Raw genomic sequence first — 15395 nt, 5'->3', positions numbered from 1 at the left:
GCCATGGTTCAGCAGGGACTCCAGTTGAGTTAAAATCCATTTTTAGGGGGGGCACCTGTGTGGCTCAGTCAGTTAGCTTCTGACTTCAGCTCAGGTCATGATCTTGCGGTTTGTGGGTTTGAGCCTCGCGTCGGGCTCGGTGCTGACAGCTCGGAGCCTGGAGCCTGCTTCGGATTCTGTGTCTCCATCACTCTCTGCCCCTCCCCCACTCGCATTCTGTCTCTCTCTCCCAAAAATAAATACACACTAAAAAATCCATTTTTAGGTTTCTGAGAGGATCACTGTTGATGTCTGAGCTGCATAATCCGTAGGCGTATCCCTGGGGACCACCGGTGCATCCTGAGGGAGCCGAAGGTCCTTTTCACGCCCGCTGACCTTACCCTGGGACGTGGCTCACGTCCGGATTCTACCGCGATAGTCTTGTTTGATCCTTAACAGCCGCTCGGAGAGGCCGCGTCATGACCGTCCGCTCCTTACACCTGCTTTGTGCCTGCGGTGGGGTGGACCCTGGCCCGGAGCTCTCCATCGTGAGTTCACATGCAGCCTGATGTTCGGCTGGCCCTGGTGAGGCCTGTGTGTCTCTCCAGACTGTTGGAAAGGACGGTGCTCGAGTGTCCTTTCTTCGTGTGGGGACGCTGTGCCGTTCAGCTGCGCTCCGTGCATCGTCAGTGGAGGTGCACAGGCTCTCCCGCGCCGGCTCTGCCCGCCCGGGGGGGGCGGCTAGCGGGGCCTTCTGCTTCAGCCCACTCACTTTCTGAGCCTTGTGCCGTTGAGTGTTTTACAGGGGACAAGATTTGTTTTGTTCATAATCATCTCAGGCCATGTATTTTATTTCTCTTTGGATTACCATTTTGACTTTATATTATCTGTCATCATATTGAATCAGCCTTCTGAAGATTCCCCAAAGATTACCCAATGTGTCTTTTGAAAAATCCTCGTGAGATTGGTATGTAGTTTTAAAAGTCAAAGTCAATATCAGACTTCAAAGATCCCTTGCCTTCAGTAGGTCCTGAGGCATTTTCAAAAGGAGGCATCGGTGATAAGGAAATTCGTTGGCAAACAGGTGTCAGGACCAGAAAACAGGATGCTCGGGGCCGCTGGAAGCAAGCAGACTGGGGGCTCATAGCTTCCTGGATCTGATGCCTTTGTTAATCCCCTGTCCGCTTTCATTTCTGCTTAGTCACAGCCACTGCAGGCAGGACTTCAATTAATGCCTCAGTCAAAGCAAGCAGGCCTGATGGAACATCTGTCCTCTGCGAGGCACGGTCTCCAGGACGCATGTGGCACACTGAGAAAGGACTCCCCCCACTTAGCACCTGGCCTTGAGAATCATTTCTTCTGCGGGAAGAGTGGGGTGACCTTGAACAAATCATTTGATTCTTTGACCCACAGTCTTTTATCTATGAAACAGAAATTGAAGTTCCTACCACTTATTATTTGATCTAATCAGAAAGAGCTTTGAGGCACGGTAAGTGATAAAAGCAAGGAATAGAGAACCGCCCAGAGCCTTTTCCCACGTGTGAGTGTGTCTGCGTGTGTTTCCAGGACGTGCATACATAACACACATGTGCACATGTATGTACGGAAGTCTTCTAGGAAGACCCACAAGAAATTACTGGACTCTGGGGAATGAGGCACTTTAGATTGTTTCTGGAAACACTGAGATTTTTTACCATATGTATATTCTAATTTTGAAAATCAGAATTAGAGCATCTGCCTTGTATGGTGTTTGCCAAAGACCAAATGAGGCCAAGATCAGGGGAATACCTAGATGCCTTGCGAACGGCGGATTCCTTCTTGCTCCTTGGGTCTGGGGGTCCGACACGTGCACTCTGCTACCCACAGGCTCTGCTTGTCTTTCTATAACTACCCCGACTACTGATCCTTACAGAATAAGGATGAGAAATGGGGATAATGTGGATTACCTGAGGGCCTAGCTGACTGAATTCTCTGCTTATGAAATGGAAGGGTCTTTTGGTTCCAAACCTCACTGAACGTGTCTCATAAGTTCAAATCCAAAGGGACCTGGTGGCCTCGTAATGCAAAGCCAGGTTTCAGTCGAGGCCCTGGGGAGGGTTCACGGAAGGCCTCTCCAGCGGGTCCTGTGGCACGCTGCCCACGTCCCTCCTCGGGCCTGAGTCACTGCTTCTTCACACTGCCAGGGATGTCGGGAGCCAATCAACCAAGCCCCTCTCTGGAGGGGCCAGTTGGCCAAGCGCCTCTCTGGAGACCGCTGTGTCTGAGAGAGCTGCTGACCCAGGCCCCACCTCCTCCGCAGGGTCACCCACACTCGATAATGGTCAGTGCATGGGTGCAGTCGTGCAGTGCACGGCCCCTACTCCGAGGCCGACGGCCCTGCAGCTCCAGAGCCCCCCGTGGGATGGACTGAGGTCTCCGTTGTCCTGCACGACTCTCTCTGCCCAATCCTACTCTCCCGCAGCGTTGCCCCCCGACAGCACACCCAGCACCTCCTGCAGGCACCGCTGTCTCAGTCTTTTTGCTAGGGACCTGACTTACAGCCATCTCAGAGCCAAGTGACAGAAGCTGACCGGACACCTCCATCCCGGTTTCCTGATTTGTAGCACCTTGTGTGACTCACTCATCGTGATGCTGTGATTAGACCCAGTACAATACACCTGTGATCGCCTGCCTTCATGGCACCATTGAGAGTGCAGATGAGTGCCGATGGCCACGGACCCCTATCACACCTGTCCTGTCCCCATGGACCAACTCAGTCCTCCCCGATGGCAGCAAGGAAGGAGACCAAACGAGGCAGGAGGCTGCCACATCACCCGCTCACAAGAGCCTGAAGGGTGGGATTCTACCAACTTGCCGTCTGGAGTTTCTTGCAGCAGGACGGACAGGCAGCAGGGGATCATGCAGAGCCATTTGTGTCCTTTCATGGCCCCTTGAGCAGTAGATGGACAGGAAGGTCCCACATCCATGGAACTCTCCAGCCCAGTACTCAGCACCTTCCTCCTCTGTGGACCAAGGTCCTCCCTGGGGGCTTCCTTTCTCTGTCCCCAAAGCACATCCCTCCTGAAATTCGCCCCAAGACACCCTTCTCTCTTGAGTTTGTGCCCAAGTCAGGACTGGCCTGTGTCCTCTCTTCCGTCGTGTTTGGGTCTCCAGGTACATCGTGACTTGGCCACCTTGTCCTCAACGCACAAACCAGAGTTGGGTCATTGTACCCGTTTAAGGCTCCCTACGTCTGTGAGCACATGGCAACGTACGGAGCCTCTGAGGCCGACTTGGGTTCAGTCTCTCACCAAACGCACCTGCCAGTGTTGTGTATCTAAACCCACAACTACACCCCATCTCACAGCAGTGCATTTTTCTCTCTCTTGGACCACTCTCCCATCCACCAGGAGGGTCTCTACAAATTCCTCATCTCCCTGCGAGAGGAGACCCCTCTGTCTGTCCCCGTCTGCTATGGAGTGCTGTGCAGTGGCTGAGGAACGAGGCTTGTGAGTGGGTCCCCATTAGGTTATCCCAAACCTTCCAGGTCAGTGCCCTCCTCCTCCTCCTCATTCGTTGTTACTATTACTATTATTATTGCCATTATTATTATTATTATTATTGTTGTTGTTTTAATATGAATGCACAAGACAGAGGCTCGGCAGATCTCAGTGTCTTTCCTGCACAGAGAGGCAGGGACTCAAAGTCTCCTTTCCCTGGAACCGTGAGCCCCTCCTCGGTTGCTCTCCGAGCCAGCCGCATGGTGGCCCCCAGCTTCTGTGTCTGTCCCGCCCGCAGGGGAGTTTCTATGTGCCCTCGGAGAACTGCATGCAGCACGCGCACAAGTGGCACCGAGAGCTGTGCTTCCTGCTCCTGCACGCCTACCGGGGGCTCCGCGCCTACTTCCTGGTCATCATGAGGGACGTCCCCGAGCTGCCGCACACGGAGCTGGGTAAGGGGCCGGGCGCGGGGCACCGCAAGCCGCGGCCGACCTGCCCCTCTTGGGCCGGGCTTGAGAGAGCGGCATGTTTTGTGAGCGTCACGGTGGCAGATATGCTCCAGGTATGTGTCGTGTATGTTACCTTGTCCTGGAAGGAGGGAGTCTGGAACATGCACCTGCAGGAAGTCGAGGCAGGAGCCCCCCTCGGTTCACCCACAGGGCACTTACCGAACACCTGCTACGTCCACCGGGCACTGCTGACACAATGCTGACTTGCTTCCTAAGGGAAAATGCCAGTTTATAGCCTTTCTTTTTTAATGAGGCTGCAGTTACAGGACTGCAACTTACAAGAGGGGAAAACAACCCCCCAAATAATACATATATTGTTATATATTATATACTTATATAAATATATTATATACATATATATAATGTACATATTACATTATATTTTTTTAATTTAAAAAAAAATTTTTTTAACGTTTATTTATTTTTGAGACAGAGAGAGACACAGCATGAACGGGGGAGGGGTAGACAGAGAGGGAGACACAGAGTCGGAAGCAAGCTCCAGGCTCTGAGCCATCAGCCCAGAGCCTGACGCGGGGCTCGAACTCGCGGACCACGAGATCGTGACCTGAGCCGAAGTCGGACGCTTAACCGACTGAGCCACCCAGGCGCCCCTATATTATATTATATTATATTATATTATATACACATATAAATATATTTTTATATAACATATAATTTTAATATAATATTATTATATACATATATATTATATACATATGTACATATATAAACATATTTTATTTATAACATAATTTTAATAATTTAATGTTTTACACATTTTATATAAAATGTAATACCTGTTTCATATTTTCTATTTTAATAATTTTACTATGGTTTTATAATCTTATATAAAATATATAACATATTTTATATATAATATATGTTTTCTATATTTTGATGTATAACATAATATATTTATGTATACTTTATAATATAGATATCTAAATATTTGTATATTTGTATATAAATACATGTTATGTATTTTTTAATCTGGATGATTATGGAAACCTCTCAGTAGCCATCATCTTCGGTTTTCTGGGGATGGATTGCTCCGTGCACTTCATCAGACATCATGGACATCACTGGGCCTGAATCCCTCTTTGTTGCCAGATGGTGGAACTGAGATCAGAGAGGTGCAGTGACTGCTCAGGGTCACACACAGCAGTGCACGGCAGGACTAAGACAAGAGCTCCTGCAGTGGCTCCTGGGGCAGGGTCCCTTCTATCATCCCTCTCATTGACAGCAGGTGACACAGTGTGATTCTGCTGTCAGTCCTCTGCTGAGGACCCTTTGCTTCCAGAACAGAGGCCAGGTCTTTAGCCTGGTTCAGGGTTAAGAACAGTCCTGCTGGGGTTCCTCAGCTTCCCCAGTTACACCCCTAGACCTACTGAGCCGGTCTTGGCTTTGGAGGTATTTATGGCCTCATACGTTGTCCATTGCTGCACTGCACACACCACACGAGAGTGATATCCTATGTGCATGTTTCTCATCCCCACCAGATGTGGGGTCTTGGAGAGCAGAGGCCCCCTCAGATCCCTCGTACACAGTGCCTGGCCTGCAGGGTGAAGGAGTCGGTACAGGGCGGTTGATGAATGGTGGTGCCATGTTCCCATCTGGGCTTACCAGCTCTGACCCCCTAGACAAGTCAGGCACTACTCTGAATCATGCAGTAGCAACATCGAATTTTTTTCCGGTTCAGATGTTATACACACCATAAAAGCATGCACAGAATCAGAGACAGCTTACGTAACCCAAAAGGAAAATGGAGATTGTACACGGACAGTTGACTTGTTGTTTTAACTTTTTGCCCAAAGGAACTGGGTTTATTTGCTCACTCATTCACCATCATGTTTTTATCAAGCCTCTACTATGTGCCAGATGCCCCGGACGCAGTCATGTTCAATATGACAAAAGTCCGCTGTGCCTGGTGGGACTCACAGACCTGAGGAAGGTGCTGGATGGGGGCAGGGGGATAAGGCATGTGCTTATCAGGACATCAGTGAGGATCCGGAGGTGTTGATGGATTGGTCCCACTAATCTGGGCAGCAAGGCTTTAAAGGGACCTGATGCTGTGGCCAAGTGCAAACCCCCGACCACGTGTCATAGAACTAGGGGAGAGTCCTGATACAGGCAGATGCAAGGATTAAATCACCACTGGCCGGAGGCCAGAGGTTCCTGCTGATCAGAGGTGAGATCGCCAGCTCCTCTGTGGGTGGCAGGGAAGGTCGTGATGACCCTCAGTGTCAGAGTCAGTGGTCTGGGTTCAGCTCTGCTACTCCACTTCTCTGTGCTTCCCAGCATTCACCTGGCTGATGGAGATCCAAACCCAGGCCCCACATGCGTCACACACACGGATGCATGTACACCCACACCTGTAGGCACATACCTGCAGAAGTCCAGAAGAATGTGGGATCGCTCTGAACCCCACAAAGTGCTGTGTGAATGTGGGGGCCTTCTATTCCTCAGAAAGACATCCCTGAGATGCTGTTCACCTTTATCTAGTATGAGGTCACCGGGTTCCAAATCAGGTTTCTCCTTTTTATAAATATGACCCCATTAGGCAATTAGAAGAGAAAGAGGGAGAGTCCTCAGGCCGTGTGTTTCTTTCTGTGACTCAAACGCCAACCTGAACGTATGCTTCTTTATTGTAGTTAGCAACTGCAACTTTTCAGCGTGTGTCCATTTTATTGTGCATCTTTTTTTTTTCTTCCTAGAGTCCCTTGCTGTTGAGGAAACGCTTTCTCAGCTGTGCTCCGAGCTACAGGTAATTAGAAAACTGGTCCTGTGGGTCCGAAGGGCAGTCGCGGTACAGGGCCAACATGGGTGCTGGCTCGATGTAGAAGTCGGAGATGAAAACACTGGGCACGTATGCTCCCTCTAGACCTGCACCTCCTCTACCCCCTCACCCTTTGTTCTAAGTGTCCACTAGACCTCTAGCTCTCTGAGAGAGGCTTTGGGAGAAAAAAGAAACCAGTTAACAGGTCTCTGTCCCTGGAGCTGACACTACATCTATTTGTCGATTACTCATCCATTTAACAAAACGTATTAACGACCAACTGTGTGCCTCTCCCGGAGGGTGATGGAGACTTTGCGCCTGTGCCCAGATGGCCTCAGCCATGGCTGGGGGCTAGCAGCACGATGATACTGACGATGGAAACAATTGCATTTGCCAAGGGTTCATCAGGCATGCGTCGAGACTATGTGCTGAATATAGGCACTTGGCTAATGCATGCTATTGTTACCTGCGATCCCTGGAATAATTTCACATCCCGTTGCGTTGGGTGGTCTAGGTGCGTACTACACACTGTCCTTCTAGAGCGAGAGGCAAATTAAGATGGAACCAAGGCTGGCAGCTCGGGGTTGGTGACACTTTAGTCAGTGCTAGAAGCTGGGCTCAAAAGACCATCTCATTGCAAAGTGATGCCCCTGTCTCGTAGACCAGTGTTTTCAACCCTTGCCGCACAGCAGAAACACACTTGGAACTTGAAAGATGTGCCTTTGCCTGGGTCCAGCCCGAACTGGTGGAGACAGAGTACGAGGGAGTGGATCTCAGGTATTTGTATTCATTAAATGCTCCCCGGAGCAGTCAAAACCACAATGAGACATCACCTCACTCCTGTTAGAGTGGCTGTTACCCAAAAGACAAGAGCTGTCAAGTGCTGTCGAGGATGAGGAGGAAAGGGAAGCCTCGTGCACTGTTGTTGGGGATAAAAACTGGAGCAGTCACCATGGAAAACACTGTGGAGGTTCTCCAGATATTTAAAACTGCAGCTATCATAGGATCCAGCAGTTTCGCTACTGAGTAAACATCCAAGGATGTAATCACCATCCCGAAGAGATGTCTGCATGCCAGCATCCACTGAAGCGTTATTCACGATAGCAAAGGCCTGGAAACAACCTGGGTGTTCATGTGCGGATGAATGGGTAAAGAAAACGTGGTCTATCTCTGCAGTGGAATACTATTCAGCCATAAGAAGCAAATCCTGCCATTTGCGCCAATGTGGATGAATCTTTTTTTAAGTGTATTTATTTATTTTGAGAGAGAGGGCGGGACAGAGAGGGGGAGAGAGAGCACGCGCAGAGAGGGGAGAGAGAGAGAGCAGAGACAGAGAGAATGCCAAGCAGTCTCCACACCGACAGCACGGAGCCCGATGTGGGGCTCAAATTCATGAACCATGAGATCGTGATCTGAACCGAAACCAAGAGTCAGCCCTGCTCGACCGACTGAGCGATTCAGGTGCCCCACAACGTGGATGGATCTCGAGGACATCATGCTAAGTGCAGTGAGTCGGGCAGAGAAAGACCTATCATGTATGATCTCACTTACCTGTGAAACGTAAAACAAAAACCCGAGTCCTAGGAACAGAGCACAGCTCGGCGGTTGCCAGAGGAAGGGGGAGATGGGGGATGGTGGTCAAGAGGTACAGACTTCCTGTTAGAAGATGAGTAGGTTCTGGGAGTGTAATACACGGTGTGGAGACTGAAGGTGACAGGACTGTTCTGTGTACTTGAAAGTTACTGCGAGGGTAGATCTTAAGTGCTCTCATCAAAGAGGGGAAGCATGGTAAGCAGGTCAAGTGACGGATGTGTTAACTAACCCGATTGCGGTGGTCACTTCACAGTGTATGCATTTATCAAATCGTGATGTGGTACACTTGGAATGCACAATGTTCTATGTCAGTTATTTCCCAGTAAAACTAGAAGAAAATTCGAAAGGGAGAGCTCCCCAGATGAGTCTCCTGTGCCACCAGGGTTGAGAGCCCCTGGTCTAAAGCACGTCATAAAGTCAGCAGAACACTTCCTCCCGGTAGTAAGGCAGAGCACAGAGGTCGTGCTGCGTGCTGGGGTGTGGAAGGGTCTAGAAAGGAAGGGCCATTTGCTGGGAGCCCTGAGGAAAGGTGGGGCTTAGGTGTCACGGTCAGCAAGGAGTCACATCGCAGGCCCTGCTCCTGATACAGGTGGGGACACGTGAGGGACACAAGAAGTCGTCTTAGAGAGTGTGGAAGGGAAAGATATGGCTGGCAAGGGACCTGGATGCCACCACGAGGAGCATACACGCCCTAAACGTGGAGGTGATGAAGGCGGTGCACCAGAGGGACGGCAAAGCCGTCCACCGGGCGGAAGACAGCAGGGGCCGCCGCTCTCCCCTTCCCCTGAGTGAATCAGGGTGGCGGCACCTTGGAAAGGTCCACAGGCTTCCAGGCTCAAGTCCAGGCTCCAGCCCTTCCTCGTGTCAGCTGCGTGATCCTGCACCTGCGATGTAAGATCTCTACGGGCCTCGGATTCCTGTGTGTGTGTCGTGCTTGTTGTGAGGGGCCCAGGAGAGAGCTCACGAGAGGACCCTGCGAGTGCCCGGCCCAGGGGTCTGCCGTGCGGAGAAAACCGGGGGTCTCAGCTCCGCCCCTTGCGGTGTCCCAAGGAGACACCATCTGCGAATTACCGAACGCTTGGTTCTAGTTTTAGAAAACGCAGCCGTGCACGGCTGTTCGTCACCCCGCCGACCGTCTCTCCTCCCGCTGCCAACGCGGTGTGCGGTCAGAGCTGGGGTGTCCCGTGCGTTCTCCGCTGGTGGCCGCGCCTGTGTCGCTCCGGTTCCCAGACAGCCAGCATTTCCCGAGTGTGCGCTCTGAGGCAGGTGCAGTTTAAGGGCTTGTGGTGTGCAGTCTCCCCCTGTAACCTCTGAGACTCTGCCTTCTTTTTTTTTTTTTTAAAGGTTTATTTATTTATTCTGAGAGAGACAGAGAGAGGGGAGAAGGGGAGGGGCAGAGAGAGAATCCCAAGCAGGCTCTGCACTGTCAGCACAGAGCCCGACACGGGGCTGGAATTCATGAACCGTGAGATCGTGACCTGAGCTGAAATCAAGAGTCAGACGCTTAACCGACGGAGCCACCCGGGCGCCCGGAGACTTTGCCTTTACAGAAACACTCGGCCAGGGCACCCAGTAGGTGGTAGAGGGAGATGGGGTGCCCGCTCCCGGGCTGTGCAGCGCCCGGCCCTCTGCCTCAGTTTCCTGCCGTGCTCCTCTCCTCAGGGTGACCTCACTAGGTGGCGGGTGGATGGGGGGCTGTGGTCGTGACCCGGAGTCATGACACGCTGCAGAAGTGGTCCCGTCCACGCCAGGGAGACCTGGCTTTGAATTCCACACCTACTAACCGTGAGACTTTAGACAAGTTGCTTAAACTTTATGGGCCTTGATTTTCTCATCTGTGAAGTGGAGACACAATCACTTGGTTTTGATTAACCTCCTTTTCTCCGAGTCGCAAGCTCTCACGCTGGCGGGCTGTGGGCTGCTGTTTTGTGTGCGTTTCCTCAGTTAACGGACGCAGCAGTTCTCCAGCGTGGGCGATTCTGTTTTTCTCAGCGGATGAAGCATCAGGGCTCAGCTCACAGAGGACGGGTTGTTCGCCCAGAGTCACAGCACTTGGCAGAACAGGGTCAGGCGCCGGCCGCAGAGGCGCTGGAGCCCTCCCGGCCTCCTCCACGAGGCCCTCCTGGGAAGCAGAATCATCGTTTGCAAACCACGGAGGTGGAGCTCGTGGGGCATCCCCATGCGGCCCTGGCGGGCGACAAACGCACAAAAAGCTGACCGTCCTGTTTGCTACAATCATCACGCGACCTCGCTTGTCACTTCCCTGGCCATAAAGTAGGTTCTGGCACCACACGTGCCCAGCAGGGCACATGGTTCAAAGGCCGTGCTCCACTTGTCCCCGTGACCACAGAGGGTCAGTGTTTCTGCGAACTACCCGGGAGAGTTGGCTCAGGAGTTCCGATTCGTTTCAGCAAACATTTTGTGAGTCCCCCAGGACTCGCCAGGCCCTGCACTAGGCCCTGAGGGCTCAGCGGGGATCCCCTTCCCTGGGGGACCCACAGCCTAGGGAAGTGACTTGGTCACTCTCGAACCTACAGTGCCTGGAAGGGCTCATTTGTGGAATGAACGGGTGCACTCATGAATTGCAGGAATGCTACATGCTACCAAAGGTGACCCTGGTCACGCTGGTCCCAGCAAGTGACCCTGGAGCAGCTGTGGTCACCCCAAGGCTGTTGGCTCGTCTCCAGGAGGAGGCGGGAGTCAGCACGCTCATTCACCGGCTCAGCAACCCCTGGGCATCGCCACCAGGGAGGGTCAGTGGTCAGAGGCCACTTCTGCCGGACCGCACGGCACAGTCCTGAGGATGTGGGCTGGCTGTCCAGTTTGGCCAGGCCATGTCCCCTCTGGGTGACTGCTTTATCGCGTGTACAGGACCGTTCTCAGGGCGAAATGAGCTCACACATGCACACGGTTCCATTGCCACTTGTTGGCTCTGTCCCGATAGACCCTGCGTGCTGGTGGAGGCTGCAGATACGGACACAGACGTGTGTGTTTGTGGGACTTCATGAGGATGTGTCACTAGCTAAATTGCTGTGGGGAGACAGATCCTAGTGGACCCCAGAGCGTAGGCTGCGTGGGAGAAAGCCTCGTGGTGTCCAGTAAGAGGACAGTCTGGGCAATGGAGGTGAAACGGAGAGCCTCAGGGCCAAGGCCAGGATTATGCCTCAGTGAATGGGGCTCCCAGAAGGGGAGCCAGTGGGGCGACTGAGGCTCCGTCGGGGAGCCTGGGCTAACAATGAAGGAGCCTGCGTGCCCTGCATGGTGAAGAGCTTGGATTAATCCCCAGGCCATAGGGAGCTATGCAGGAAGGTGACAAGCTCATGGGGGACCATGTGGAGGAGGCGAGAAGGAGAGCGGGTCTTGAGGCAGGAAGGGTAGCTAATCACATTTACAGCTAAAGCCAGTGACAACACAGGCTCGTGTGGACTGGACGCTGGCTCCCACCTGTGACACACTGGGCACTCCCTCCGAGCAGCCCTGAAAATGCAGGGGGACGCACAGACCTGTCCCCATTCATTTTGTCACAGCGGCACCAAAGGGTGGCCACCACCAAGGGGTGGGCTCAGCGCCTGGCCCCAAGGCGGTCTGCAACCCACTGCTATATTGACGTATCCGGTCCCTGTGATGGTTCGGGTGAGAGCCAGGCTGCCGCTGAGTCTGTCTCATGAACAGTCAGTGGGTTGCCTTCCTCCTTTGGCGCCAGACCCCTGGTTTTGAGTGATGGTGTGGCTGCGGGCTTAATTTTGTACAGAGCAATCAAAGTAGCCCACTGATGTAAGGGTGTGGCTGGGTGAGAGGAAGGGAAGCAGGGACTGGGGGTGGGCTTCGGCTACAGAGCTGCCCTAGTGCTGGCGGCGGAAGAAACCGAGCCCCCTCCCCGACTCCCCAAAAGGGTGCTCACAGCCCAGCAAGTATTCAGAGGCAGGACGTCGCCACCTAGTGGTCAGTCACACCAAGGAGTGAGGTGTCCCTCAAAGGGGATGGATGGAGGTGGGGGTTGGCGGGGAATCTTTTCCAGTGATTTACCAAAAGTTGAAAACATAGAGTTCTGTAGTCATGGGGCAGTTCACATGTATCTTTATGCCATGTGAATCGTATAACATTTATTAGGCGCCTACTGTGTGCCGGCCACTTTGCTCGTCGTTGGCAATACAGTGATGGGGACACTTTCCCAGGGCTAGCAGCCTGGCCAGAAAGATTTGTTCAGAAGCTGCCAGTAAGGTCAGGGCTCCACCGGGAGGTGTAGGATGAGGGGCTCCTGGCTCTCTGAGAGGCTAACCACGAAGGAGTCCGTGTGTGTGCCCAGCGGCAGGGAGGGAACAGTCACACACGCTGATGTCCTGGCTGTGCATCCTGATCCGGGAAGGGATGGGGCGTGCTCTCTACCCACACGGGAAGGTTCTAGTGATATTGAGCCACGTGCTTTGGTACAACAGACATGCTCACCGAATGCTGATTATCTACCTGAAAGCAACTGCCAGTTTTCTTTAAGAATTCAGAAGGACTGGGTTTCCTTTCATACAAAGGACTCTTTCTTGTTTGCTGCCATAGACTTCCAGGAGACCCTAAATTGTTAAATGGTCTTTCCTCAAGCTGTACCCTCCTAGCAGGAAATACTAAAAATAAGTTATCAGGTATAGATGAACAGCTACCAGTTGAGGTGGCCTGGGTTTTTCTTGTTTTGTTTACTTAATTCTGTGGAATTTTTTTTTTTTTTTTTTTTTTTTTGGCCAGTTGCCTTGCCAGAGGGTTGTTTTGTTTTTTTTTTTAATTATTTCACTTAGGCCTGAATACATCTTTGTGATGTGGTTCAAAACAATGACCCCACTGATAAGGATGTTACAAGACTTCTCAATGAATCCTTGCTTTGGTCTGTAGGTTTGGGCATGTAGGTTTCATTAGCCCAGTCGCCTAGCAGAGGAGACGAAAGCTGTAGAGAGTGACTGTCCCCTGTGATCACGGCGACTTCTCCCGTGGCCAGCCACAGTCTGTGGCACGGTTACTTTTCAACACGAACTCTGGAGGGCACCTCACAGCTCTGATTATTTAGAGCCAGGGAGTGACAGAGCTCAGCCAGTGGAAGGTCTTTTGAGTACCATCCATTTCTGTCTCCAGTTTTAGAATTTCTCAAACTTGATATGCTTAAGAAATAGCTGGGAATCTTTTTGTTTGTTTGTTTTATGGAAATCTTGCTAAACACAGATTCTGATTTGATCTGGGCTGGGGCAGGAGATTGTACCTTTATAAGATTTTCCAGGAGATGTCAGTGCATGTACGACCCCCCTCTGCCATGCTGTGAGGCCGGGCACAGAGGCTGATCCCCTCAGCCTGGGCTTCCCTTCCCCAGGGAACCTCCCAAGCTGCACCCCCCCCGCAGAATATCTCCACTGCGGAGTGGGGCTTTGGCAGTAATGACCAGCATGCCCTCAAGGCCCCCTCCCCTCGAATGTGGGAACTGTTCACAGACCCAGAGGGACCCGGCCACGTTGTATGATCACTCTGACGACAGGGGCCTCTTCTGTAACTGCAAAGCTCTGGGTGTCAGAGAACCTGGTTAGTTCAGGGAAGGTACAGAGGCTTTTATTTACCTTGAGAACACAACACAGCTATCACTTCCTCCAGGAAGCCTCCCTGACCCTTCTGCAGTACTCAGTACACATCTCTCCCACAGCACTTAGTAGGTATATTATAACTCTCTAAATGATTGACTGTCACGGGGCCATCTGCCTCTTCCAGGACTGGCTGTATTCATCTGTGGCTCCCCCAAGCTCCGCACAACCCTGGCACATAACAGTCACTCAATAAACCGGGGGTGCGAGAGTGAACAAACGTGCATGGTTAGAACCCAGGTGAGCGACAGAGGTGAGTGGTGGAGCGTTCCTCAGGCAGCTTCACCCGCAGCAGCGTGGGGCCCGGTTGCCTCCTTGTTCGCGTGAAGGGCCTCTCCTCGGTCTTGCGTGAGAAGCCCCTCCATGCCCATCATCTGTAATGACACAGGCCCAGGCGTCTGTGAGAGGGAGGAGAGTCCTCTTGTGGCCTAATTAGAAGCTTCCTTAACCTTTTCTGGAGCCCTTTCTGTAATCAACCAGGGGAAAAAATAATTCTCCCAAAGACACGTTCAATGAGTAGCTTTGCTTTCTCGCTTTATCGCTGTGGTGGCCGAGCTCGGGGTTCATGCTGTGTTTCCTGCTTCCACTGCAGCGGGGATGGGAGAGCCATGGCTGGGAGGTCCGGTTACCGAGGCCTGGGGTGCCTCTTATGCAGAGTCACCAGATTGTTCAGTAAAGAGTGACTAGATCCCCACTGCTCATCCACCAGCGCGTAGTTATTGGGAATACAGAGAAGGCTGAGTCTCACGGCGCAGTCAAAGGAGGGCTGTAGGAACCACGTGTGGCCACGGGTGCCATGAGCGTGGTCTGTGCGAGGTCAAGTAGGCTTCAGGAGAGCGAGGTTTGACTTACCCTTGAGCAGGTAGATGTTTCTAAAGAATCATCGGGAACAAGGGGGACCGCATTGGCTCCTTGAACAGTTCTCTGGTGGGGAACAGACAAGTCCAAAATGACGAAGGGAGGGAGAAGGGAGCTGGATGATGAAAGGAGGTCCTCTGGGTGGACGTGCTGTCTGGTCAGAGCCTGGCACGTGGGTGTAGCCGGGTGTGTTCGGGCCACGGGAAGCGGGACAGTGTGGCCGGGGCAGGGCGTGCCCTGGGCCAGAAGGGAAGGGAGCCAGAGGTAAGGCAGGCCGTGGTGTCAGGGGTGAAATGGTGCCGAGCGCTGATGCACGTGTTTGGTGCTCATTAGCGAGGGGAAGTGGGGAAGAGGGGCCACTCCTGGTTCCACCCAAAGACCTCACATTCCAGCCTGGAGGATTCCCAGGGGCTGACCATGTCCCCCGCTCTCCCCAGCCCAGTGTTCTCTTTTCCGCTTCTGAACGGCGTTGGCCACCGACGATGGGGCTGAACCAAGAGTGGACAGTGCCCGTTTGACCCTTGCCTCCTAACAGAGCCGCTGCGGGAAGTAAGCTTCCCATCAGAAGAAAGTGGGGCCGTTCTCCCACTTG

The 15395-nt window shown here is 52.5% G+C and overlaps 1 protein-coding gene across 5 annotated transcripts in view; it reads left to right on the top strand.

Moving 5' to 3' along the window:
* FAM135B (family with sequence similarity 135 member B) overlaps window positions 1-15395 on the top strand; it is a 280699-nt gene that overhangs the window by 234414 nt on the left and 30890 nt on the right. For all 5 annotated transcript variants that reach the window (XM_042973072.1, XM_042973070.1, XM_042973071.1 and 2 more), the window contains 2 exons: window positions 3757-3910; window positions 6682-6731. In XM_042973072.1, the coding sequence (XP_042829006.1) occupies window positions 3757-3910; window positions 6682-6731 (204 nt within the window). The remainder of the gene's footprint in view (window positions 1-3756; window positions 3911-6681; window positions 6732-15395) is intronic.

This window comes from Panthera tigris, chromosome F2 (genome assembly GCF_018350195.1).
Source record: "Panthera tigris isolate Pti1 chromosome F2, P.tigris_Pti1_mat1.1, whole genome shotgun sequence".
Lineage (NCBI taxonomy): Eukaryota > Metazoa > Chordata > Mammalia > Carnivora > Felidae > Panthera > Panthera tigris.
This window is presented reverse-complemented; position numbering and strand designations above follow the sequence as displayed.